Raw genomic sequence first — 27,406 nt, forward strand, 5'->3', positions numbered from 1 at the left:
TTGAACTTACAGTGATCCTCCTACCTCTGCCTCCCAAGAATTGTAATTAAAGGCATGTACTACCACACCAGGCCATATACCTGATTTTTTAAAAATTACTAAATCTTAGATTAAAAACAAGGATAACTAGGAATTTTAAATCCTTTGAAAAAACATAGTAATAAACATGGGAAAATTTGTGTTTTTCACTCTATATTTTTTCTGTTGAGTAAATTTTGGCCTAGAAGTAGTGTGTACTTTGCTTTTCTCCCATGTTCCTTTGAGGGCACCTGTATGTTTTAAACACTTTTCTGAGTCCAAACTGTAATGTTTCCATTGAGCCTATTTTTCTTGGTCCTGTGTTAGGCTCATTTGCACTAATGTTTAGTAGGGATAAGACATTCTTTCTCTCAAACATCCATTACTTAAATTGAACTCTCTTAAACAATGTAGATATATGTACATCAGTCACCTTAACTAGTTTCGTGGTAAGGTGACATAAGAGATCCTGAGACATTGAGTCCTATGTGTGCACACCTGTCTGTACAGCTTAGGTTTGCAAGCTCAGCATTGAATGATGCTTTCTGTTTTCATGTTTAGATTGGTTATAGAGAGAAGGTTTTTTTCTGTGACTCATTAGCCAGTGTGATGCAGTATTTTCAGATGTAGGTTACAGAAAACAGATCTATTGTTGTAGCTAAATATAGATCTATTTAATGACATGTTGAGAAGTCACTTTTAGTGTGTAACATTCAAAAAATGTTAAAGTGTACCTTTTTTAAAAAAAAAAAATTTATTTATTTATTTGACAGAGAGAGAGAAAGAATGGGCATGCCAGGGCCTCCAGCCACTGCAAACGAACTTCAGATGTGTGTGCCCCTTGTACATCTGGCTAATGTGGGTCCTGGGTAATCAAACCTGGGTCCTTGGCTTTACAGGCAAACACCTTAACCGCTAAGCCATCCCTCCAGCCCAAGGTGCACCTTTTTGTATTGCTCACTGGTGGTTCCTGTTTTGGTTCCTGGTTAGACTAGAATGTCCTAGGACTTACAAGTGAAGAATTTACCTCTTCATCCCACTTTCTTAACTCATTGGGATGCCCTTTTGTACTGTTCTCCAACTACGAACAATATGTGATTTTAGTTTTGGAATCCTCTGTTGAGAGAATTGTACCATTCACCACTTAGATTCTCCTGTGAACATTATACTGTGTTTTCTTTAGAACGTAATCTATCTGAAACACTGAAATGATCAAATTGGCTTTAATATTAAGTGAATCTAGATAAAATGTGAAAATAGCAGGCTTGCCTTCTTAGACATTAAAAAATATTTTTATTTATTTGTAAAGAGAGAGAGAGAGATAGACAGAGGGAGAGAGAGAAGCATGCCATGGCCTCCTGCAAACGAACTCCAAGTGCGTGTGCCACTCTGTGCATCTGCCTTTATGTGGGTACTGGGGAACAGAACCTGGGATCTCAAGCTTTGCAAGTAAGTGGCCTTAACTGATGAGGCAAGATGATAATAAATTTGAGGCCAAAAGAAGGAAAAGGAGGGAGTAGTCAAACACAAAGTATTACATATTCACTATAGACAATTTGGAAACAGAAAAGTAGAGAGAAATTAGGTTTGTCTAGTCTTTCTCTATTCATAGATTCATATTTTCCAGCCTTTTCATGTCTTAGATATCTTGAATATGCATTAAATATCTATCTATCTATCTATCCACACACACATATATGTATGTATATATGTATATTATTTATTTATTTGGGGGGGAGGTAGGCCGATAGAGAAAACTCCAGATATGTTGCCTTGTAAATCTGGCTTTATGTGGGTACTGGGGAATCAAACTGGGTGGGTCCTTTGGCTTTGTAGGCAAGTGCCTTAACTGCTAAGCCATCTTCCCAGCCCTAAATATTTTTCTGAGCATGGTTTTTATTTTTTAAAATATTTTATTTTTATTTTTATTTATTTATTAGAGAGAGAGAGAGAGAGGGAAAGAGGCAGGTGGAGAGAAAGAGAGAAATGGGTATGCCAGGGCATACAGCCACTGCAAATAAACTCCAGATACATGGGCCATCTTGTGCATCTGGCTTATGGGGGTCCTGGGAATTAAATCTAGGCCCTTCAGCTTTGCAGGCAAGTGACTTAATTGCTAAGCCATCTCTCTAGCCCAACATGGTTTTTATTGAACGTAGTATATTCCATTATATTACATCCTTTATGTAAGACACTTGCTATTTTTAGATCTTATTTTTTTATAAGACTAAGATTTACTTATTTATTATTTTTATTTACTTATTTGAGAATGAGAGATGGAAGAAAGAGGCAGATAGAGAGTGAGCGAATGGGCCTGCCAGGACCTCCAGCCACTGCAAATGAATTTCAGATGCGTGTGCCCCTTTGTGCACTGGCTAATATGGGTCCTTAGGTGTCAAAGGCAAGTGCTTAACCGCTAAGCCATCTCTCCAGCCCTAATTTTTTAAAAAATGATTTACTCATTCATTTATTTGTTTATGCATGGGTGTGTATACTGTTTGTTTATGCCTGTGTGCATATATGCATGCTAGGGTTTTCCCACTACAAACATCTCACTTTATCTCCCTAGCCTTTGTCTTTAGACCATTAAAAAAGAGGGCTGGAGAGATGCCTTAGTGGTTAAGGTGTTTGCCTGTGAAGCCTGAGAACCCAGGATTCCCCAGAACCCACGTAAGTCAGATGCACAAGGAGGCACATGCATCTGGAGTTTGTTTTGCAGTGGTTGGAGGCCCTGGAGTGCCCATTTTCTCTCTTTCTTTCTCTATCTGCCACTCTGAAATAAATAAATAACAAGAATTTTAAGAAAACATTTATTTATTTGGAGAGAATGTATTTGTATATGTCAGAGCCCCCTTCACTGCAAACAAACTGCGGATGCATGCACCACTTTGTGGATGTGGCTTTATGTGGGTGCTGGGGAATTGAATCCAGGCCTGTAGGCTTTGCAAGCAAGTACCTTTAAGCACGGAGCTATCTCCCCAGCTCCCTGTTTTTAGGCTTTTTGATGGCATACTTAGTGCCTTAGCAAGATTTTTTTGTACATAACTCTTCATGCTTATCCCAGATAATTTTCTTGAATAAATTATGGAGGTCTGGTATGAAAAGAGACTCTGTCCTGGGGCTTTTCTTTGTTGTAGCTTGTTCAATTTGTCCAGTTTGGTTCTTAGAGGAAATGTCCTTTCTCACCTATTTCTTTGCCAACAGGTTGGTGAAAGTTACTCTGTATGGATCTCAGATCAAACTGTACAACATTGAAACAGCTGTGCCGTCAGTGCTGAAACCTGACCTTGTTGATGTGTAAGTAGATTGTGGTAATGGCACCTCAGAAAAGACATTGACCCTGACATCCAGATGACTTGAGCTGAGGAAAGGGGTCAGTGGTGGCTTCCATGAGTCCAGTGAAAGCTCTTGAACTCTGAATGAAGAGACCTTGTGAGATAGTTGGCTTCTATAGTTAAAAGAACACTGGAGGGAATGGAGTTGATTGGGACACAAATAACAGAGGGAGGTTCTATGGAATAACATTGCAGAGAAGGAGAATGCTCTGGTGGAACAGGAGGCTGGAATGCACATGGAAACTCCTTGAATTACACTATGTTCATTCACTGACAGTTGGTACACTGGAAAGACATAGTCATCTCACAACAGAAATACTTTTTTTTTTTTTTTAAATTCGAGAGAGAGAGAGAGACAGAAATAGGCAGGTAGAGAGAGAAAATGGGAACGCTAAGGCCTCTAGCCACTGTAAACAAACTCCAGATATGTATGCCCATTTGTGCACCTGGCTTACATAAGTTCTGAGGAGTTCAACCTGGGTCCTTTGGCTTTGCATGCAAGCACCTTACCTGCTAAGCCTCTCTCCAGCCCCAAGACATACTTTTTAAAATTATTATTATTATCATTGTTATTATTATTATTTTAGAGAGAGAGATGGAGAATTGACGTGCTTGGGCCTCAGCCACTACAGTCGAACTCCAGGTGCTTGTGCCACCTAGTGGACATGTGTGACCTTCCGCTTGCCTCACCTTTGTGTGTCTGGCTAACATGGGATCTGGAGAGTCAAACATGGGTCTTTAGGCTTCTCAGGCAAGCGCCTTAAGCACTAAACAATCTCTCCAGCCTCAGAAATACTTTTGACATCCGAGTAGGAGTATGAGATTTCCACAGGTTGAGGGTTCAATCCCCAGGAGTGATCCCTCCACACCTCCTCATTTTTGCCAGCTGCTGTACAAGGTTGTGCTTTTGTTTTAAATTACCATTTTTTTTTTTTTTTGTGGGGGGGAGAAAAAGGCAGAGAGAGAGAGAGAGAGAGAGAGAGAGAGAGAGAGAGAGAGAGAGAGAAAGTGTGTGTGGGGTCATACCAGGACCTTTCAGCCGCTGTAAATGAACTCCAGACATGTGTGCCCCCTTGTGTGCATGTGCACCATTGCACACTTGTGTCATTGTGCATCTTGCTATGTGGGACCTGGAGATTTGAACATGCATTTTCAGGCTTTGCAGGCAAGTGCCTTAACTGCTAAGCCATCTCTCCAGCCTGCTGCTTGTGCTTTTTTTGATGAGTGGGTATAAGTTGGGGTTCCCGTAGCCTTCTCCTTGGACTTAAGTAGTTTACTAGAGTGGGTCACAGAACTCAAGGAGACATGGTTAGGTTTATTCTAACAGTTTCAGTGCCAGATGAGATAGGTAGGATAAGTGTATGAGGGACTCAGAGTCTCCTTACCTTTTCTCATTGGCTGCCCTCCAGTAACCTGCATTAGTTTGGTGACCCAGAGACTCCTCGCGCCCCCCACCTCCCGCCCCAAAGTATATTGGCATGCTTGATTGTTTAAATCCTGAAGGAAACTTTCAGTCCCTCTATCCTCCCCAAAGGCTGAAGGTGAAGGTAAAAGTGCCAATCCTCTGAGCATATGCTGGCCGTTAGGTCCTTACCTCTACAGCAATTAGGGACTTCTCAAAAAGTGCCTTGCTAACATGCTCAGGTGTGTAACAAGACTTCTCTGCTCTAAGATGCTGGAGAATCTGAGGGTAAAGCCCAATTTCTTTTGCTACTGCTGTTTTAGAAGCAGAGAGAGAGAGAGAGAGAGAGAAAGTATGGATACACATGTAGGGGCTCTTGCCACTGCAAGACAAACGTGCCACTTTGTGCATCTGGTTTTACATGGGTCCTATGGAATTAAACCTGGAGCCAGCAAATGCCTTTAACTGCTGAACTGTCTTCCCAGCCCTCCAAATGTCTTAATGCGAAAGAAGTCGGACTATAGGAGCTATAAGCCAGGACTAAACAAAACGTATGTGTGTGTCCTATAGATATGCATCAGAACATGACAGTAGAGTACAGAAGGTTACTTGGGGGTGGACACCTTCAGATTACAAGTTTGGTAGGATGGTGTGGGGTCAGATGTAAGGGTCTCATGTTATTTTGAAGCTTGAAGCAAGGTGTCTAAGACCCATACGTTGACATGGAAGGGCTTGCCCTGGACTAGAGCAGGGATGTACAAATTCTTACTTGTGCCACATGCACTCACTGCTGCTTTGAAAACAACCTGTTCAGAGGACAAAGCAGCTTTCCCCAAATCTGGAATCAGTCAATACTTGATAAAGTACCATCAGAAAGTGTTAGTGGGTAGAACAGAAAAGACATTATTTATAGACAGAAAAGGACTGAAGAAGGCAGAACAAAACATGCAGGGGTAGGTAAATGCATGTTTACCTGCCCCCAAAAGAGGATGGTAGGGACAGAACAATAGAAAAATGTGATTGGTTAACATATCATGTCATTTGAACTGTCAGTGGTGGGTTTTTTTTGTTGTTGTTGTTTTGAATTTAGTGTTGGCTCTTTCTAATCCTGAGTTCTAGGACCCTGCAGATAAATAGCTTCATTTTAGCTCAGTAATGTGTTGGGGCCCAGGGCAGAAGCTCAGTTCCAAAACAGAGTGGCCTCCTGTGATTTCCTTAAACACAGCCATGCCCATTCCTTTTCACTGTACCTGCTTCTACACTGCAGCCAGAGTTGATTCGTTGCTAGAGTGTATGGCCTACACGGTCTACAATCAGACCAAGTCTACTTATTACTGTGACAGAGCTTTTTTTTATTAATTAATTTTTTTATTAACAACTTCCATGATTGTAAACAATATCCCATGGTAATGCCCTGCCCCCCCCACTTTCCCCCTTTGAAATTCCACTCTCCATCATATCCCCTCCCCCTCTCAACCAGTCTCTCATTTATTTTGATGTCATGATCTTTTCTTCCTATTATGATGGTCTTGTGTAGGTAGTGCCAGGCACTGTGAGGTCATGGATATCCAGGCCATTTTGTGTCGGGGGGGAGCACGTTGTAAGGAGTCCTACCCTTTGGCTCTTACCTTCTTTTTGCCACCTCTTCTGCAGTAGACCCTGAGCCTTGGAAGGTGTGATAGAGATATTGTAGTGCTGAGCACTCCTCTGTCACTTCTTAGCACTGTGGTGCCTTCTGAGTCATACCCAGGTCACTGCCATCTGACAAAAGAAGGTTCTCTACCAAAAGTGAGAGTAGCATTAATATAAGGATATGGGCATTAAGAGAAGTGCTTACTGGGCAGTTTGATGAGCATAGTATATACATTTAGCCAGATAGCAGCAGTCGTTACATCCCTAGGGCTCATGACTACTCCTGTTTTAAGTTTTCAGTATCAGGGATGTATTCCCTCCCATGGAGTGGGCCTCCAGTCCAATTAGGGGGCAGTTGGTTTCCACCATGACAGACATGCCACTATTGCACCCATTGGCTCATTTGGCCCGGTTGGCAACATGGAAGACTTTCAGTGTCTTCTGTTGAGTATCTTCACTGGTGATTTCTTTTTCTGCCATTGAGCTGCTTGCAGAATGGCTTCTTCCAGCTTTCTGTCAGCTGGTCTACATGGAGAAGGTTATCAGCTCAGTTCCAGCAGGATTTCTCAGTGGCCTTGCAGCCCAAGTATGTGGAGTCTTCAGCAATAATGTCTTACCATCTTATTACTGGTGGGAAACCAAGGGCCTTGGCAATGGCCTGTAATGTTTTGGGGCTTCAGGGACCTCCCTGGCCAACAACTCACTGTAAGTTATCCCACCCCTGGCACTGAAAATTTTCTAGTAACCGTCTATGGCTCCTGAGTGTTCCATTGTCCATAAAGGTAGGTTTCCATGTGATTTATTTATATCCAACAGAGCTTTTCTTTTAAGCTGTAAATGAAATACATAGAGCTGTGAAGTATCTTCTGAGGAATGCCATTGGGCTTGTGAGCAGGACAGCTTGCCCACAACTTCAGAAGCCAGAGAGCCTCTCCTTTCAGCCTCATGGAGCTCTACCTGTGCTGTGTTGACTGAAGTTCCTAGATTCTAGTTACTTAGGACTTCAATAAAGGGTACAGTGAGTGGCAGATTCTAAATATAAAATAGTTTATACATTTCAGAGTCCCAATACCTAGATTGTCTTACTTTAGGCTATTTAGTTCTTTCTTAAGTACTTATTTGAAAAAGTTACAGCATATAGTTTTGAATATAGTTTTGAAGTGTACAGAATGTGGTTTAAATACCTTCATATCTTTAGCTTAGAATCATGGGTTATGGATATTTTGCCACCGTTGCTCTTGCTTCTTGTGCTCTTTCTGTGTGCATGCACATGTGCATCCTCTGTGTACATGCACACACAGATACTTTTTTTTGGTAAGCCATTTAAAAATAAATTCTAGACAATGCATTACTTCATTCATAAATCCTCTAGTTAGCACTTATATCATAGGAATAGGAACTTGTAATGATGCCACTGCTGGTGTTCAAAAAGATTTTTATGAATGTACTAATAAAGTCAATTCGTAGTCCATATTTAAATTTTCCATGGTGTCCCAGGAGTACCATATAGATATGTATTTTTTAACCCAAGTTTTAACTAATCAAGATCCAACAGTACATTTCTGTCCTGTCTAAAACAATCATCCACCTGTGTATGCATGTGTGTGACAAATGCCTATAGAGATACAGACCTTAAAATTTATTTTTTAAAGAATATTCTGTAGGCTGGACAGGTAGCTCAGTGGGTAAGAGCTCTTACTATGCAAGCTTAAGGACCTGAGACTACCTGAGTTCAATTCTTTAGCACCCATAGAAATACATTTGTCTGTAACCTTTATCTATGGTAGGGGGTGGGGAGATTGGAAAATTGCTGGAGGCTCACCAGCCCTGGGTTTAGTGTGAGATTCATTTCAAGGAAGCATGTAGATGAGCCACAGAGGACACCCAGCAGTTTCTCTGGCCTCCATGCACATGCATGTGTATTTATACACACATTTTATCACATGCCAAGCATACAGTATACATGCACACACAGACCCACTCAACCACCCCCCTCCCCCAATAAAAAGAAAGGAAGGAAGAAAGAAAGAAAGGAAGGAAGGGAAAAAAGAACAATACCCTACAATCCGAATTTGGCTGTCCCTCCCTCCCCATTTTTTCTGCTTTGATCATTTTTAGCAAGCCTGATGCATCCTGGTAGTGTCTGTCGTCTTATGCCCCATCAGGCAGAGCTCACATAATTGTGGTGGCCAGTTTGATTATGAAGTGGTGTCTGACCTATATCCTAACTCTGTCTGCAGGAAGGTTCTGGAAGCCATGGTACTCCAGTAGGCAGTGCTGCCCCCTTGTGCCTAGAACTTACTGCCTAAAATACTTTCTCCACTAACAGGATAAATGCACTAAGGAGAGGGCAGGGTCAGTTAGTGAAGAAATACTTCCTGAATTTCAGGAACATTGAGGGCATATGGAAGGTGATTTGAAAGGGGTTTTTCTGCTCAGACTTGACAGTGTGACTATCAGTAAAAATAAAAGAAGGAAAATAATGAGTATGCCATATTGAATAAAAAGGACCCGCACATACATAGTGATTCAAAAAAAAAAATTGAGGGGAGGAAAACATTGTTGTTTGTTTGGTTTTTCGAGGTAGGGTCTCATTCTAGTGCAGGCTGACCTGGAATTCACTATGTAGTCTCAAGGTGGCCTCGAACTCATGGTAGTCCTCCTACCTCTGCCTCCCAAATGCTGGGACTAAAGGAGTTTGCCACCACGCCTGGCAGAAAACTCTTTTAAAAAATATTTTATTTGTTAGAGAACGTGAGAGAGGCAGATAGAAGAAGAGAGAGAAAGGGCGTGTCAGGGCCTTCAGCTGCTGTAAACCAACTTAAGACACAAGCGCCACCTTGTGCATTTGGCTATGTGGGTCCTGCGGAATAAAACCTGGATCCTTTGGCTTAGCTGGCAAGCGCCTTAACCCCTGAGCTATCCCTCCAGCCTGGAAAACTCTTTTTATAAAAGGTAGAATTAGAAAAACCAACAGCTTATATCCAGCAATGTAACAGTCATTTAGGCTAGGGTCTTGATGGTGCCCAAACCATGGGGAACAGTGTATTTAGATCATCACAAAGCATTAGTCCACAGGATACTTAGTAATAATCAGGAAAGGAGAACTCCCATGTGACTGTGTTATATGGTCTAGTGTTTTGAAGCTCTTAGCTGCTATGCCTTTATAAGATTTTTTTTTTATTTGTTTCTTTATTTTGGTCAAGTGTAAGCTTTTAGGGATTTGTGTTTTTGGTTTTAGTTGATTCTTTTGAGACAACGTTTCACTGTGTAGCCCATGCTGGCTTCAAACTCACAGTAATCTTCCTTCCTCAGCCTCCTGAGTGCTGGAGTTACAGGCATGTGCCACTACACCTGGTCTCATTGGGAACTTTTTTGAAGTATATTATTAGTGATGATGGAGTACAGCCTTTTCAGAAACCGAGCACCTGAGGTGTCCTCTCACCTGGTACATAGAGGGATGCTTCAGCTTTACGGTCTTCTATCAAAGCTACCTTTGTTTGCAGCTCTGAATGCTAAAGTTTTACTACTTTCCTAGGTTTAAGATCAATATATCATCCCTTAATAGTTTCCACCTTTCAGGTGAACTTGTGTATCATAGAAAGATTAAGACTTAATGGATATTTACTGATGGCCATGTGTGTTCTGGACAGTGGTGACCATATTTTGAATGAGTTTTAATTTTAGATCTTGTGTGTCCTCATGTCCCAGAACATCTGCTCAGTGGAGGGAATTCTTGTGCTGTGGAAACAAGTTCGATGCTATAACATGTTCACTTGGTCCCTCGGATCTCATCTTCCTTCTTGCAGACACGCCCAGTCACTGGCTGCTCTCCAGGCCTATTCCCACTGGTTGGCACAGTATTGCAGTGAAGCCCATCGGCAGAACACGCAGCAGTTTGTGACGCTTGTTTCCACCACTATGGATGCCATCACACCGCTCATCAGCACCAAGGTCTTGAGACAGACAGAGAATGTCGTACCTTCCACCTGACTGTCCTCCTGTCTTTAGTCCTGTTCACCATGAAACCAAAATGTTGTATAACATTGCACCCATAATTCTTTGTCAACCACTGCGACAGTGGTGGTGTTTCTTTTTAGGTGTAGTCCACATGCATTTAGATAGGACTGGATTTACAGTTCTGAAAATCCCGCAGGAATTTGTGCTTATGATGAAAAAGTAAAGTAGTGTTCAAGTTTATCAACTGAAAAGTTTTGTTTTTCTTTAATCTCAAGATGAGCACTGTCATAAGCTGGGTGCATGTTCGTCTAGCTTCTTTTCTGTGTTTTTACCTACATAAATGAAAGGGCAGAGATAGCTAGAGATACTGCTTCTCGGGCTCAGAATGCCTTGCTCTCTGGAGTGCACAGAAAGGCTTGAGCTTTTCATATTGTTCAGTGCTTGTCTTCTGTGGGTTGTATTTTGTTCTTCTGTTGATGGAAATGAATTGCCTTCTTGTCTATCTTTCTACACACATGCTAGGTGACATGGATTCCCAGAAGTGGAATTGCTAAGTAAAATCTGATAAGTTCTCAAGTTTGCATCCAAGAAGACCTTGGATGATCTATCTAGACAGTTTAGATGCTTGTTTTTATTGGTATATTCGGCTATAGTTTTAATTCTACATGACATTTTGTATCATGTTTAACAGTTATTCCCATGAAAATAATACTGCTTTCGATAAATTTATGTTATATTTATAATTGTAACTTATAAGAGTTATCACACACACTAAGGATTATGTTCCATAATTTACCTACCTGTTGCTTGACTTTGAGGCTGTTTCAATTTAAAAAAAAATGAGTTGGAATATAGGTCTGTTGGTAGAGTGCTTGTCTAGCATGCAGGAAGTTCTGGGCTTGATTCCCCAAGACAACATAAAAACTGGGCATCACAGTACAGGCCTGTGAGGAGATGGAGGCAGAAAGCTAAGAAGTTCAAGGTCATCCTTGGATATACAGTAAGTTTGAGGCCAGCCTGGGTTACATGAGACCCTGTCTCAAAAAAATTTTTTTCAAATAATTTTGAAATACATACTTTTAAGAATGTAGCTTTCTGTTGGGTGATTTCCTCAGAACAAATGGCAATTATGGTGTCAATTATTGTGACTCTAAATTACAGTGATCCTTCCTTCCTTCCTTAATGATTCTGTAAGTGTTGGCTCTTTGGTGTGCTAGGTCACCAGTCTTTTCTAGTGACAAATAATGACTGTAAAAAGTTTTCTTGGAATTGGGGATATGGCTGAGCAGTAGGGCGGCCTGTGCTTAACACACAAAGTCCTGAGTTCAAGAACCTTTCTTTTGCTCATTTGAAAGGGACAGTGAGCCTTGAACCAAGCGTTTGCTAGGTATGTTAAGGTGAAGCCATAGGAGAGACTGGTGAGCCTGATAAGATGAAGTGCAGAAAGGAAATGGAGACCTTGGTTTGGTAGGAGTCAGGGTTGAGGTGAAGTATTTCAGCGTTGAATGGGGAAGATGTGGACAACATGCTATTGAGCTCAATTACTGCGGATTCATGAGTTGAGAAGGGACTGAATTCAAAGGTACCAGTGATGGTGAAGAAGGAACAGGATTAAGTGATGCTGGCTTGAGCAGGAGCCGTGAATGTGGCAGAGAAATCTAGAGCCCCGAGGAGAGTCAGGAAATATTCTTGAAGTAGAGCTTCGGTGTGTGTTACAGTTTGGCAGCCAGGAGCTAAAGTTTTGCTGCAGCTGTCTCAGGAAAGTTTCAAAGTACCATCCATACAGGGGATGCCATGAGCCAACATGTCCTTCTATTTCTAGGTCCAGGACAAGTTGCTGCTGTCTGCATGCCACTTACTGGTCTCACTGGCCACTACTGTGCGACCTGTCTTTCTCATCAGCATCCCTGCAGTACAGAAGGTGTTCAACAGGATCACGGATGCCTCTGCCCAGCGCTTAGTGGATAAGGTGAGGTAGAAGAAGCACTCTTGAGTGCAAGGCTACACCAGCAACATGTACTGCTTTTTGGGGAAACACTGTAGCCCCGTGGCTCCTGTGCTGCCCTTCTGGAAAGTTCTCATACATGCACAGGGGTGGCTGCTTTGCACACGGTTCGTTTTGGCCAGCATTGTGAGAGTTCTTGTTCTTTTTGGTTCAAGCCACTCTGGCTGCTTATGTGCTTGTTCTTTGGGGTTGAGAAGCTCCCAGTGAGGTTATTTTCTAAGCTGGATTATTAACAGAAAGAAGCCAGGGAGTGAGGATTAGCAAGCAAGTTCAGAGCACCTGGGTGTGAGCTCGAGATACAGAATGTCCTTGCAGCCCTTGTTACAAGTTGCTTCTCAAGGTGTCAGAAGGCAGCAGATGGCCATACTAGATTTTGCATCTAGTGGAGTTTTCTGTGATTCTTAGGTGACAGATTTAAGGGAAGGGTGAACACCAGCAAGGTTTAAAGGCAAGCTGTGTGTGAGAGAGACAGAGAGACCCCAAACTTCAGGTAGCTGCTACATTTCTTTTTCATGCCTAAGTGTCTTAAAGCTAGGCCAGGCTATAAGAAAGGAACCTGGGATCTGAGATATGATGTGCAGGGTGCTTTGTCATGTATGGTCACCAGCTTTTAGGTGCCCTGTGACAGTTGCCTTTGGGTCTTTTTTAGGCACAGGTGTTGGTGTGTCGCGCACTGTCTAACATCTTGTTGCTTCCATGGCCAAACCTTCCTGAGAGTGAGCAGCAGTGGCCCGTGCGCTCCATCAACCATGCCAGCCTCATCTCCGCACTCTCTCAGGACTACCGCAACCTAAAGCCCAGTGCTGCCTCTGCACAGAGAAAGGGGCCCCTGGATGACAGTAAGTAGCCTCAGGACAGGGTGGCCTCACTCTTTCTATGTAGACATTTGCGCCTGAGACTCATGACTTTATTTGCCCATTTGTCACATAACTTCTGAGCAGAATACTCAGGCTCAGATAATGGAATCCTTCTTATATATGGAATTCACTTAGCACATCAGCTATTTCTGTTTTGTTTGTTTTTGTTTTTCGAGGTAGGGTCTCATTCTAGCTCATGCTGACCTGAGCTGTGTAGTCTCAGGGTGGCCTCGAACTCACAGCTGTCCTCCTACCTCTGCCTCTCAAGTGCTGGGATTAAAAGCATGTACCACCATGCCCAGTAGCTATTTCTTAAGTATAGTCTGCCATTTCTGTTAAAAGCCACTTCTGTAACACAGAGAGCCCGTAGGAGACCTAAGGAAACATCTGTGAAGACACTCGGCAGGGCCTTCTATCAGGAAACTCCAGGGTGGCCATTGACCCATTTCAGATGCTTGTATGAATGAACAAAGCAGCTTCCCTCTGCATTGAGAAAATGCATTTAAGAAATGGCTTGTAGATTGACTAGCCCTTCCCAAATGCAGAGGGTTTTGGAAAAGCTTGGTGTCTTCACAAATTGTTTTTGAACCTTGGTTGTTTATATTAAAGAGGGAGAAAAATGTAACAGAAGCACTCTAGTTCAAAGATAAAGGGTGACATTTCTTAAAATCATCTTAATAATAAATACAGAAATACTTTTTATTTTATTTTGGTTTTTCAAGGTAGGGTCTCACTCTAGCCCAGGCTGACCTGGAATTCACTCTGTAGTTTCAGGGTGGCCTTGAACTCACAACGAACCTCCTACCTCTGCCTCCCAAGTGCTGGTATTGAAGGTGTACACTACCACATCCAGCGCTCTAGAAATACTTTTAAAGTACACCTTTGTATAATAAAAAAACAAGGAGATGCTATTGGGTGGTTCACATATAGAATGCCAAAGGAAATACTTTGTGAAATATCACAAGTAGTTATAAATACTTAACATCTTTTTGTTTTGTTTTGGTTTTAGTTTTTCAAGGTAGGGCCTTGCTCTAGCATAGTATGACCTGGAATTCACTATGTAGGCTCAGACTGGCCTGGAATTTACAGTGATCCTCCTGCCTCTGCCTCCAAGTGCTGAGATTAAACGTGTGTGCCACTATGTCCTGCTCAACATTCTTTTTTTTTTTTTTTAATTTTTTTTTTACTTTTTGGAGACAGGGTCTCACTGTCAATCTAGGCTGACTTGAACTCATAATCCTCCTGCTTCTGCCTCCTGAGTGCTGGCATTCACTGTCAGTCCTCTGCCTCTTGAGTGCCAGTATTAGATAAGCTTCACCATAGCTAGCTCTGAGTGTGCTTTCTAGAAATACTGTTTTTGATTTTTTTTTATTTGTACATGTGTTAGGGGAGCATGCCAGGGTCTCCTGCTGCAAACAAACACCCTTTGGGCTTTGTGTGGATTGCTGCAGAATTGAATGTGGACAGGCAGGCTTTACAAGCAAGCACCTTTAACTGCTGAGCCTCTTCACAGCCCCCCTCCCCAATTGTTTGTATAACCAAAGGTTAACATGCTTTTCATACAGAAATTTTAGAAGTGAATATTTAAAGAAGGGAAAGTCAACTCATAAGTTTGATCAATCTAAATATCTAAGAAAGCAGTCAAATCTCCTGTGTTCTACTACAGTCTTCCTTTCCTGACTGTTACCATGTGTATCAGTACATATAATGTCAGATAAGAGTGACTTGGATGCATGCTATGTACAAAGCTTTTTTTTTGTCTTAGCAGTTTTATACCCATCATCCAACCTGGCTTTTTTAGCATCAGCCCCAAAGTCTGGTGTTTGTCTGATTACAAGTATTTTTAAAAACTTCAGTATTCATGTAGTTCTCACATTAGCTTTATGAGGCAGAGGATGTTAGGTATCCTTATTTTATCCATAAGGAATACAAAGAATGGAAAGGTTAAGTAACTTAGCCAGTGCATTATGTACAGTTGCTTGCATTGTGTTTTATAAGATGTAGTGGTCTGCTTTCTCACCTTATTTAGTAATTGCATCAGTCAGCATAGGCTTGAGTATGCTCAGTGGTAACAAATAGCTATAGCAGGTGGGTGACTTAATACGAAGGAAAAAATTAAGATTTGCTTTTGCTTCATGCCCAGAGCAGGTGACAAGTGGGGAGGTCACTGCAGGCCCCAGGCTGGTGAGCTGAACTTTATCATGTACTCAGCAGGAGGGCCATGTGGTAAACAGAAGGGTTGTTGAAGACTTCTGCTTAGAAGTGAGTCATGCTAACGTTTTGCTGGCCAGAGCAAGTCTATGGCCCTGGCATAACCCTAGGAGAGGTCTGAGGTCATGATATGCCAGAACTGTTTACTGAGTGGTATTTGTGGCTTTCTGATGGTTTCTGCATGGCCACTACACAGGCAATGGACTGAACTCAGTGCATGAGATTTCATGTTGTCTTCTCTGACCTGTTGTCACTCAACTTTATAGTTGAGAATTGCTTAAATCTTCAGAGTAGTTGAAAGAACAAGAGCTTTATAGTGTGTGCCACATTCTTGGGTCCTGGGTTCAATCCCCAGTACCAGGAGGAGAGGAAAAATGAAGGAATATGCTCTTCTTGGGAACATGGTTTTTAGTAGTGTGTATTTTTTTTTTTTGTTGTTGTTTTTTATTTGTTTGAGGTAGGGTCTCACTGTAGCCCAGGCTGACCAGGAATTCACTCCATAGTCCCTGACTGGCCTCAAACTCACAGGGATCCTCCAACCTTTGCCTCCCTATTGCTGAGATTAAGGTATGAGCTGTCATGCCTGGCTTATAATTGATTTTTGTTTTAAATTTTTTTCTTGAGACAAGCCCAACAGACTGGGCATTTTTTCCCTCCCTCCCTCCCTCCCTCCCTCCCTCCCTCCCTCCCTCCCTCCCTCCCTCCCTCCCTCCCTCCTTCCCTCCCTCCCTCCTTCCCTCCCTCCCTCCTTCCCTCCCTCCCTCCTTCTCTCTTTCTCTCTTTCTTTGTCTTTTTATGAGAGAAAGAGAACGAATTGGCAGGTCAGGGCCTCTAGCTGCTGCAGTCAAACTCCAGAGGCATGCGCCACCTTGTATGCATGTGCAACTTTGTGGCGCTTGTGTCACCTGTGTTTCTGGTTTACGTGGGGCCCAGAGAGTCAAACATGGGTCCTTAGGCCTTGTAGGCAAGTACCTTTACTGCTAAGCCGTCTCTCCAGCTTTGGAATTGATTTTTATTTAATGATTTTATTTTAGTTTAATTTTCTGTATAGTCTTAACTGTGTAAGCTCAGGCTGGCCTGGGACTCTTGATCCTTCTGCATCAGATCCTGATTGTTGGGATTATAGGCATGCACCACTGCACTGGCTGTATTGGTTTTATAGTACACTATTCCTGTGGACAGACCACAGTTTACTGATTGCCATTTCTTTTACATTTTTATATGTAAACCTTTGTCCTTGTTTTAATTTCCTTAAATGTGAGGCAGATCAGGTATTTGTCTCTTGACTCCATTGTCAAGTCCTGCCCCCCCCCCCCAACTGCTCCTCTAGTGCCTTAGGGATGCTTGAGAAATTGTCCTTTGCACTAGTTTAGGGTCGCTTCTTAGCAGCAGTGTGAGCGTGCCTTGTGTTTACTTTCCAGCTCTGGCCAAGTGGTCAGTCTCTAGTGATTGGACTGCCGTGAGTTACTGTGTGCCTGCCTCAGTCCTGCCATGCTTTCAGATGAGGAAATAAGGACATGTCAGCTAGTAGAACTAGGGTAAAAGCTAATCCCATGCACCTCCTGAGTGTGTCTTTCTGCCACACCCTCCCTCTGCAGTGAGGCTTTATTCCCCACAGAGGCTGGTGGGTGCTGGATAACTGGACACCTGGTGGAGTCAGGACACCCCAGAGCATGTTTCCAGGTTGCTGGCAGCTCTCTCAGCTCAGTTCTGGTTCATTTTTTGGACGTCATCCAAGTTGAGCCTGTTTCAGGTTGAAACAAGGGGTCTCCACTGTGCTGGAAAACTGAGACACCTTCCCTTTTCTGGACCTTCTTGTTTGCTAGGTGTCCTATGGAAGTTTGTCAAAACTTGCCTCTTAAGTCATCCATAGCTTTGTAGCTGAGGATGACTTTGAACTTGAACAGGCAGGCAGGCAGGCAGACATAGGATCATAGAACGGAAGAGAACCAAATAGACATGCTTTGTTCCTTTAGTGAGATTTCTCTCTGTGCCATCTTTCTGGTCCGTCCTCTTGCAGGTTTCTCCCCTTCCCTTGCGTGTCTCTCTTCCTGTGCTATGTCCTCAGACAACAACCTGCAGCTTACTCTTGCTTTGCAGCCAAAGTGATCATCCACCAGACACTGAGTGTCTTAGAAGATATTGTGGAGAGTATATCTGGGGAATCCACCAAGTCCCGACAGATCTGCTACCAATCCCTGCAGGAATCTGTTCAGGTGTCCTTGGCCCTTTTTCCAGCTTTTATCCATCAGTCAGGTAGGTATTGGCCCAGAGGCCTCATGGGTAGATGGTGCTTACAAGGCCAGAGTGCCTGATTAGATCTATAGAGTATGCTGGGTTGGAGCAAGTGGTCTTGGACGTCTCTTAGTGAAGAAGGCAGTGGGCAGAGCTGTTTGTTTGGGGAGTCTAGCCCGAGGCTCTGGACAAATGGACTGAGTACTCAGTGGGCTGTGGCACTTGTCTCATGGCATGGAGTCGCTGCCTTTCACTTTCCCCAGATGACTAGATGAAAGAGGGTGGGCATTACTCAAAAGAAGGAAAAGACTTTTCAGATTTTTCTGCTTACTTGTGTGGTTAGGCAGGTTTGGCTGAGAGCATTTCCTTCACTCCACTCTGTCCCTGTCACTGATACAGGTGCTGCTCTGTAGCTCTGGGCATACTTGTGTGGCTCTCCTGAAAATATTTACAGTAGACTTATCAGTCTTATAAGAGACATCAGGAACTTCGTAGTCAACATAGACTTTCTGATTTTTCCCTGCAAGCAGAGAGCCAGGGGCCGCCATGCATGATGACTGTTACTATCTGGATACAGCACTGTACTCACTGGAGTAAATATTTTCTGCAGTGTCCCACACTCATACAGTCAAGTGTGCCATCATTCTTCACATTCATTGCTCATAAAGAGAAATGGCAAAGGTACTTGAGTGTGGCCCAGTTGGATAGTTAATTCAGTCTGTGTACAGCGTAGCCCATGCTCAGTGAAAACTGGCTATTATTGAATGCAAGATGTCCGTCAAGATGACTTCCTTTCCTACTGCGAGCACTCAGGCAGAGAGGTTCACTGGCCCAGAGCTGATTCCCAGCTGGCCTTCAATCATTTGACACTTTGCATCATTGACACTTATGAAGTAGGGAGATTTTCTAGGAAGAAGCATTAGAGAGAAATGGCAGTTTAGATCAATCCAAGTTTGGTTGGTGCCTTTGTGCAGAGAGATGACCATTTGTCCTGTCTTTTTTTTTTTTTTTTTTTGAGGTAGGGTTTCATTCTAGCTCAGGCTGACCTGGAATTCACAATGTTGTCTCAGGGTGGTCTTGAACTCATGGTGATCTCCTACCTCTGCCTCCCAAGTGCTGGTGTTAAAGGTTTGCGTGTCTTGTCCTTTTATTTAGATGTGACTGACGAGATGCTGAGCTTCTTCCTCACTCTGTTCAGAGGCCTTAGAGTTCAGATGGGTGTGCCTTTCACAGAACAGATCATACAGACTTTCCTCAACATGTTTACCAGGTAACTACACACCTGTTGCTCAGGCTTTTGAGGGTTAAGGGTGAAGTTGCAAAGCCTGTCTAAAAGCAAAAGACTTTCTGCTCCCCCCCCCCCTTTTTTCTTTCATTTTCTGAGGTAGGGTTGCACTCTAGTCCAGGCTGACCTGGAATTCACTGTGTAGTCTCAGGGTGGCCTTCAACTTAAGGCGATCCTTCTACCTCTGCCTCCTGAGTGCTGGGATTAAAGATGTGCACCACCACACCCAGCTCTCTGCTCCTTTTCTTGACTTGCTGAAAGCGTTGGTTTTCATGCTGGTCCATAAAGAAGCAGTTCTTGGTCCTTACATGGCTTTGTTCTGTGCAGAGAACAGTTGGCTGAGAGCATCCTCCATGAAGACAGCACTGGCTGCCGGGTAGTGGAGAAGTTCCTGAAGATCCTGCAGGTGGTGGTGCAGGAGCCTGGCCAGGTGTTCAAACCCTTCCTCCCCAGCATCATCGCCCTGTGCATGGAGCAGGTGTACCCCATCATTGCCGAGGTAGGCAGGGTCAGGTTCCCTGTGCTGCTTGCCTCCCCATCTGACACGGGGAGAATGAAGTATCAAAGAAAAATGCGTATGTTGTGCTTAAAGTTCATTTGTGAGTTATTTTAATACTCTTGTAGAGCTTTTTCTTAGCTCTCCCCCAAGAAAGAGCACTGTCAGCTTGGGAGTCCTGCTAGTGGCTGCAGTTAGAACTAGTCTAGTGAAACTGTAGCAGGGCCATCACCACAGGGTGGTTGTTTGTAGTATTATGCTGTTTAGTGAATGCACTTTTCAGCACCAAATACCATAGCCAGTACTTTGTCTTGCTAAAGCCTTCATGGCCTCAAGTTGTAAGGCAAGTTCTTGGAACTATTCAGACAGCTTTAGTGTTACAGGAAGGAGTTTTGTCCTTTGCAAACTCAGCATGATAAGGTCTAGAATAAGTATGCATATAACTTGAATATGGTGATAGGGAAATGGGAGTTAACTTTCTGCCTGCCCCAACTAAGGCTTTCAAAGTAAGTCCTGGTGTAGCAGCTTCCTTGTCTTGGAAGCTAGTAGCCTTGATGCCAGTAGAAAATATTTGTATTTGCAGAGAGAGGGAGGGAGAATGGGTGTACCAGGGCTTTTATCTGCTGTAAACAAACTCAAGATGCATGTACCACTTTGTGCACTGGGCTATGTGTGGGTACTGGGGAATTGAACCTAGGTTGTTAGGCTTTTCCGGGAAGTACCTTAACCTCTGAGCCATCTCTCCAGCCCAAAGTCTTATAAGTTTGAATTCTAGATGTACTGGGAATAATGTGTCCTGTGTATTCTCTAGTTGCTTGAAGATTGGGGGTTAAGTAAAAGTATATCATGCTTTGTGGCCCCCTGTCCCCTCAGGCTTACGTTTCTGGCTCCCTAAGAGGAACCGAGCCTGTGCAGCAATCAGCACAACTTTTTGCCTCCATGAGGAGGCCTGGTGTAGCACTTCTTTCTGGGATCCCTACGTGCTCTCTGTGGAGGGTAGAGCTGCTTTTAAAGCTTCTCACTGTCTTGAGCCTCTCAAAAGCTGGCAGGTTAGCTGAGGTGGCATTTTAATTTTAAGAGGGAGCAGCACAACTGTAAGATAGGACTGTTCATAGAAAGTCCACATTCTTGTTCCTGGCCCTCCATCAGCTAGCCCTTCTTCTAAGCATTCAAGGCCAAATGATTTGTAAGAAAAGGAGTACTTTGGCACTGACCCTTGTGTTGTGTTGAAGCATTCTTGGGGTGAGCTGCCCCTCAGAGACCAGGGGTGTGGTGCCTTTCACACAGGAAGGGCAGGAATGTGAATTGGGTATCTCAGGCTTCTGTGTTGGCCTGCATTGGCCCAGAAGGCCCCACCCCATCTGAGCCACACTGAGGGAAGATGCAAGCTGAGTGGTTGTTTCCACAGCGCCCTTCCCCTGATGTGAAGGCTGAGCTGTTTGAGCTCCTCTTTCGGACACTCCATCACAACTGGCGGTACTTTTTCAAGTCTACTGTCCTGGCAAGCATGCAGAGGGGGGTTGCTGAGGAGCAAGTGGAGAATGAACCCCAGTTCAGCGCCATCATGCAGGTAAGGTGCAGGACTTGCCTGTGAGGCTGCAACATGACCTGAGAAGAAATGGGCCTTGTTCTGGGTGTCGCCTGTATCTCTTGGGTTTTTCAGTGGCATAGGTTTCCACTTCTTCCAGCTGGGCCACTGCGGCAAGTACTGGCTTTAAAGCTCTGCAGCCCTGTCTGATGTGCCCATAAATTTAGTGTCTGAGGCCTCAGTCTCTTCATCTGCACAGTGGGTTAGTACTGCCCAGTTCATGGATCTACTGTGAGGTAAATGAAGCAGCACACACTAAGCACATGGCACTGATGTGTGCGTGGTGAGTGTCCCTTCCCTTCTCTTTCCTTACAGCAGTGCCCTGGGCATGTGGCACACATTTGTAATCCCAGCATTTGGAAGGCTGAGGCAGGAGGATTCTAAGTTCTGGGCCAGCCTGGGCTGTGTAGCGAGACTGTCTCACATAATAAAGAAGAGAAATAGAGACCACCTCTATCAGGGCCACCCGGGACTTCTTACAGGACACTGAAGAGGAGTATCTTGGAAGGGACCCAGCAATCTGCACTCTTTCAAAAACACTTTTATTTACTTGAGAGAGAGAGACAGAAAGAGAGAAAGAGGCAGACAGAAATAAAGAGTGAGTATGGACATGCCAGGGTCTCCTATCAAGGCAAACAAACTCCAGACACATGTGCCACTTTGCATCTGGCTTTAGCTGGGTACTGGAGAATCTAGCCTGGGTCGTCAGGCTTTCAGGTTTAGAAAGCAACTAAGCAAGCACCTCTAACTACTGAACTCTCTCCAGTCTCCATTCTGCAGTCTTAAAGACCATTCCGCTTCCAGCCACACTAGGAGAAATACAATCTATCTCCTGCCCCACGGAGGGTTTGGGCTTGGAGTTAGCTCTCCTGGTGCCTCCTCTCGTGCTCTGACCTTGTTTATAAGACTTCTTGGCTGAATCCTCCACTCAGGCTAGTAAAAGTCACTTTGAAACAGTTTCATAGTCCGGCAGTTGCTTGTAATATTAAATATAGTTAAACATAAGACCTAGCAATCCTACATTTAAGTTTGCTTTTCTCAAGATAAGTGAGCTGGGCGTGGTGGTGCATGTGTTTAATCCCAGCATTTGGGAGGAGGTAGGAGGATTGCCATGAGTTCAAGGCCACCCTGAAACTACACAGTGAATTCCAGGTCAGCCTGAGCTAGAGTGAGACCCAACCTCGAAAAAAAATAAAATAACAACAACAGAAAAAGATAAATGAGTACATATGTTCACACAGTCTGTGCACAGATGCTTCTGATCACTGTTTTCTTAATTGACCCAAACTGGAAGCCACATACTCAGCAGCTGTGAATGGATGAACACACTGGTAGAGGTGAACCTCTACTCAACAAGAGGAAGAGCATATCACTAGCACAAATAGTGTAGGTGAGTTTCAAGTTCAGTAGGCTGCTGAGAAAAGCCAGAACCAAAGGCTCTGTACATACAACATTCTGGAGAAGGCAGAGCTATAGGTGTGGAGAAGGAGTGGTGATGGCTTAGATGGGGAAAACATGACAAAGGCAACGTGAGTGGACATTTCAGCACAAGGAAAGTCTTACACTGTGCTTGTGGTGGTGGTTGTCAACGGTGGTGAGAATCACATACTGCCAGAGCTCAAAGCTTCACTCTGACACTTCAGTAACTCTGGCTTAAGTGAAGAGTTGTGCTTGTCTTGGAGATCATACCACTGCAACAGGGGTGATAAGGCCCCTCACAGCTTAGCGGCCCAGGAACAGAGCAGTGGCTACCAGTGTTGACCTGCCTTCATGGTCATTTTGTGTTGGAATATGGTGTTTATGTTTGGTGGGGTGGGGAGGGGGGCTTTCATTTTGTCCTTGAACTAGCAGTTTTTACACCCAAGTTTCCAAGGTATTTAAAAAGTGTGCTATTGATCAGGCTTCCCTCTCCAAGCCACATGGTATCCGCCATCACCTGTGGGGCTTGAGGTCTTAGTTTGATGCCCCTTGTACCCCAAGGCTCATGCCTTGGTCCCCCAGCATCCTAGGACTCATGATCTCAGTTCCCCAACACCCCTAAAATATGTGCTGTTGCTTAGTCCCAAGGTAGACACAGCAATTGAAAAGGAAGCTCTGTGGACTTGTGGCCTGTGAGACATGGATGCTAGGGAGCAGGAGAGTGCCTGGAAGGAGTGGCCTGGCCATGGGAGGCAGGCAGGCTTTGGGCTCTGCTGATTGTTGATAAGTGTAGTAAGCTTCTTGCTCCAAAGATGGGTCTTATTGAAGGGATTCTAGAGGACTCTTGCAAAAGGTACAAGCTGAGACCAAAATAAGAAAGACAAGGTACTAGACCCAGGAGGTTCATTGAAGAGGTCTGTGCAGACAGGCCAGGAGAACTGAGATGAGTGATTCATCCAGGTGTCATATACAAGTTACTCATAAATATTGGTTCTTTCAGCACAGGGTGGAATCCCTGGAAGGGCTGAGTCTGAGGGAGTGTAACTAAATGTTAATCTTATTTCTCAGGCTTTTGGACAGTCCTTTCTCCAACCTGACATCCACCTTTTCAAACAAAATCTCTTTTACTTGGAGACTCTCAACACCAAGCAGAAACTTTACCACAAGGTCAGTGCCTATTTCTCTGGAAAAGACTCTTGGGCTGGGTCTAACTCCCTTGGGGTTCTCCTTGGAGAGCATTTTGGGAAGCACTGAGCCCAGGGCAGCCCCAGGGGTCTGAATGAGCCTCCCAGCCCCATGCTCCTGCACCTCTGCCTGCAGAAGATCTTCCGGACCACCATGTTGTTCCAGTTCGTGAATGTGCTGCTCCAGGTCCTGGTTCACAAGTCCCATGACCTTCTGCAAGAGGAGATTGGCATTGCCATTTACAACATGGCCTCTGTCGACTTTGATGGCTTCTTTGCAGCCTTCCTTCCAGAGTTCCTGACCAGCTGTGATGGCGTGGATGCCAACCAGAAAACTGTGCTGGGGCGGAATTTCAAGATGGATCGGGTGAGGAGAAAATACGGCCAGCCTATAAGGAAGGCATGTGTGGGCTCTTGAGCCTTCCATCTGTTCCATGAGGGGCTCATCAAGGCTTCTCCTCAGACAGCAATCTACAGTAGCTAAGTGGCTTGGTGCTTTGACTGGGAGGTGGGCACGTTATCATTCTGGCCTGGCTCCAGTGTCCTCTATGTTTTGACCCCATGTCCCGGTCCTAGCAGGCTGCACGTGGTCTTGGCTTCTCTTTTCATACTGTACCCACTCAGCACATACCTTTTCCGAGGACCATAGTCTTCCTACAGGGCCAGCACTATTATTGTTCTGCCCACACTTGCAAACAGGCTGTGAAAATTGATGCAGCTTTGGGTCCAAAGAGGGCTCTGTTGCTGGATTGCCCTGAGCTGGTCCCAGCCTCACCTGGGTCCAGCTTTCTGACCTGCTCCAAGTCCTGGGAGGATTCTCACAGCATGTGTCCTCCATCCCTCCCCCAGCTGTGTAGCACCTTGGGTTGGGAGAATGAATAGTGATGGTTCTGGAGACATGGAGCCACTCTGCTGGTGTGCAGGTCTGACGCTGCACAGCTCTGTCCTAGGGCTTCCTTCCTCCAGATTACTTGCCGTCTCTGTGTCAGGTGCCATGTGTCTGCACTTGGCCCCATGAGCCCACCTTGAAATTTTCTCCCTGGAATAGATTCTGTCCTCCTTTTCCCTTGCATGAGGAGTTGAGGATGTTCCCTTGTGTTCTTGTCTGACTTCCATGTTAGAGCTGTGGTCATTGGCTCCACACCAGGGCTGCAGTTTCCAGTCCCTCCTGCAAGGGTCCCTCTTGCCTCCTACCTCTCACTTGTCATGTGCCTTAGGGAAGCTTTCTTAGACTCAGATCCTGCCTGCCTTTGTCTTGGGATCTTCCCTTACTTGGGGTCAGTCTTGTTTCTCCCAAGCTGGAAGTTCATTCATTTAGCCACTTGGTTCGTTTTTCTTCTGTTTCCTAGAAAGCAGCTGCTAATATTTAATGATTAGTTTCCAGTGAATCAGTATCTGCCTGCTTCTTGGTTAAAGCACTGGTTTCAGATCTGGTTGTCCATTAAAGCCCCCAGTATACATGTACATATATAATGTGTGTGTGTATATATATATGTGTGTGTATATATATATTGGTTTTTTGAGGTAGGGTCTTGCTGCCTAGCCCAGGCTGACCTTTCATTATGTTAGTCTCAGGGTGCCCTTGAACTCACGATGATCCACCTATCTCTGCCTCTTGAGGGCTGGGGCTAAAGGCATGTGCCACCAAGCCCAGCTTGACTGTTAGTTTTAGACAGGGTCTGTTTAAATGCCTCTGGCTGGCCTGGAATTTCTAGTGACCCTCCTGCCTCTGTCTTTTGAGTGCTAGTTTTCTTGAAAATGAGGTGTATTACACTTTGTTTGTCCATTCATTCATTTGCTCACACACTCATTCACGTAGTCTCATCATTCACTTACTCACTCACTGTTTTGAGGCCAGCTGGCTTTGGGCTGGTGCCAGACATTGGGCACTAGTCCCTGCCTCCATCCGGATTATTGTAGGAGGCAGGCAGTACACACTGTATGGATGACACCAAGCTCAGCACTCTCCTGCTCTTAAAACACCTTCTGAAAAGCCACTTTTCACTTGAGTTTACAGTTGCTCCAGGCTTAGAAGTCAGAGGGAGTTACCAAACTTGGAAGTAGGAGCTTCAGGAAATAGGTCCAGCTATAGAGCCTACAGTATGAGCCCAGGGCATGTTGAGAGCTCAGTAGAGATGGTAGCTAAGGCAGGGCTGGAGGCTTCCTATTGGTCTTTGGTAGGTGGAGGCAACTTTGAGCTGAGTTCAGAAGAGGAAGACAGTGGGTGTTTCTTGAGTCTTACCCTGTAGTTGGGCCTTGAGAAGAGGTTATGCCTGACAGAGTGTTGTATATGCTAATTAGTTATCCACACTGGTGAGGAAGAACCACAGTTGTGCTCAGGTTGAAGCTTCAGTGGTTTGCGTAACTCCAGTGCATTTGGGAGTCAGATGTGGATGCAGCTAATGGGTCTTGGGTGGGTGACCACTGGAGTGTTAGGGGTTAGGCAGACCTTCAGGGGCTGGTCTGCAACTGCTATGCCCCTGCCTTTCAGGACCTGCCCTCGTTCACCCAGAATGTACACAGGTTGGTCAATGACCTACGCTACTACCGACTCTGCAATGACAGCCTGCCCCCTGGCACCGTGAAGCTCTAGGAGCACCTGCAGCCTTTCCGGCCTGCTCACTGCCCGAGGGATGCACCTGCGGCCCCACCCCCTGCACCAACCACCACCTGCGCCTGTGCCACGGAAGTCTCCCAGAGAAGCCTTGGCTACTCCCTGAGCAGACGGCCTGCCTCTGACCTCTCCTGCTGCTACCAGCAGAGTGGGCCTCAGGGTCCACTTGACACTGGTAGAGTGCCTGGGTGTTTGGAGCTGGCAGAGGGTCATGTGGCCAGGTGCCAGGGAGGTACTGGGAGATCTCATAGATCTCCATGCAGATCATGTGCTTATCAGTCCTGTCCAGAGCCACCAAGGACAGCTTACAACAGTGCCACCTTCTCACCATATCAGTCCTGTCCAGAGCCACCAAGGACAGCTTTCGACAGTGCCACCTTTTCACCATTCCACCTCCCCACCCTGCCCGGCCCAGCCGGCCCTGGAGAGACTCGGCACCAAGATGGTTTCTGTCGAGCCTCCCGCCCCTCCGATTGCCTTGAAGTCTCTGCCCTTTGTCAGAGATTCAGAGACTAGTTTTTGTTGATGTTTTCTCATCATTCCATTGTGATACTAAGAAACTCAGAAGCTTAATGAAAAAATAAAATGCTTAAGTTGTTGTTATATAAACATTAGTTAAAAAGCTTCATTCCGCCTGAGCCTCCTGGCCAACATGCAGGCAGTCCTCCACAGAGCACTGTGGCCACTGAGGCATTGTGTCTTGGGTAAGCAGCCAGAGCTCTGCTGTGCTCCACTTGTCAATAGCATCTCCCTTGAGCCAGGTGGGGAAACATGTACTCAAAGTGGCAAGGATCTGTTCTTCGTGACAGTGACTCTGGGGGAGGCAGGCATGCACCCTGGGCCTGTCTGACCACCAGGGCCACATGCCGTCTCCCAGCCCTGTTCCTTTACACAGTTGAGCCTGGCCTCCAACTCCTTCCCTACAAAACGCCCAGTCAAGAGTTACTCTCAGGGCCCTTGGCAGCAGGAGGAAGAGATCTTCATGAGTTAAGAGAAGCAGGGAGAGGCAGCTACATGAGGGTTTGGGTTAGACAAGACCTGGGGACTCTGGTATGGCTTGCCCAACCATCCATGGGTGAAAGCAGTCCTTGTCTCCTCTGAAACTGCAGCAGCAGCAGCTCTTCTGTTGTGGAGTCTCAGAGATGGGCTCAGGTAGTGGAACACA

At 44.9% G+C, this 27,406-nt stretch overlaps 1 protein-coding gene across 2 annotated transcripts in view; it reads left to right on the forward strand.

Moving 5' to 3' along the window:
• The window catches only part of Xpo6 (exportin 6), a 133,196-nt gene extending 106,346 nt beyond the window's left edge, over positions 1 to 26,850 (forward strand). For both annotated transcript variants that reach the window (XM_045131052.1, XM_004668360.2), the window contains exons 14-24: positions 3,223 to 3,315; positions 10,197 to 10,341; positions 12,170 to 12,316; positions 13,002 to 13,191; positions 17,521 to 17,676; positions 18,811 to 18,925; positions 19,268 to 19,439; positions 20,845 to 21,006; positions 23,512 to 23,610; positions 23,764 to 23,994; positions 26,119 to 26,850. In XM_045131052.1, the coding sequence (XP_044986987.1) occupies positions 3,223 to 3,315; positions 10,197 to 10,341; positions 12,170 to 12,316; positions 13,002 to 13,191; positions 17,521 to 17,676; positions 18,811 to 18,925; positions 19,268 to 19,439; positions 20,845 to 21,006; positions 23,512 to 23,610; positions 23,764 to 23,994; positions 26,119 to 26,220 (1,612 nt within the window). In that variant the 3' untranslated portion in view covers positions 26,221 to 26,850. The remainder of the gene's footprint in view (positions 1 to 3,222; positions 3,316 to 10,196; positions 10,342 to 12,169; positions 12,317 to 13,001; positions 13,192 to 17,520; positions 17,677 to 18,810; positions 18,926 to 19,267; positions 19,440 to 20,844; positions 21,007 to 23,511; positions 23,611 to 23,763; positions 23,995 to 26,118) is intronic.
• Positions 26,851 to 27,406: the final 556 nt, after the last annotated feature.

Source organism: Jaculus jaculus, chromosome 12 (genome assembly GCF_020740685.1).
Source record: "Jaculus jaculus isolate mJacJac1 chromosome 12, mJacJac1.mat.Y.cur, whole genome shotgun sequence".
In the NCBI taxonomy this organism is placed as follows: domain Eukaryota; kingdom Metazoa; phylum Chordata; class Mammalia; order Rodentia; family Dipodidae; genus Jaculus; species Jaculus jaculus.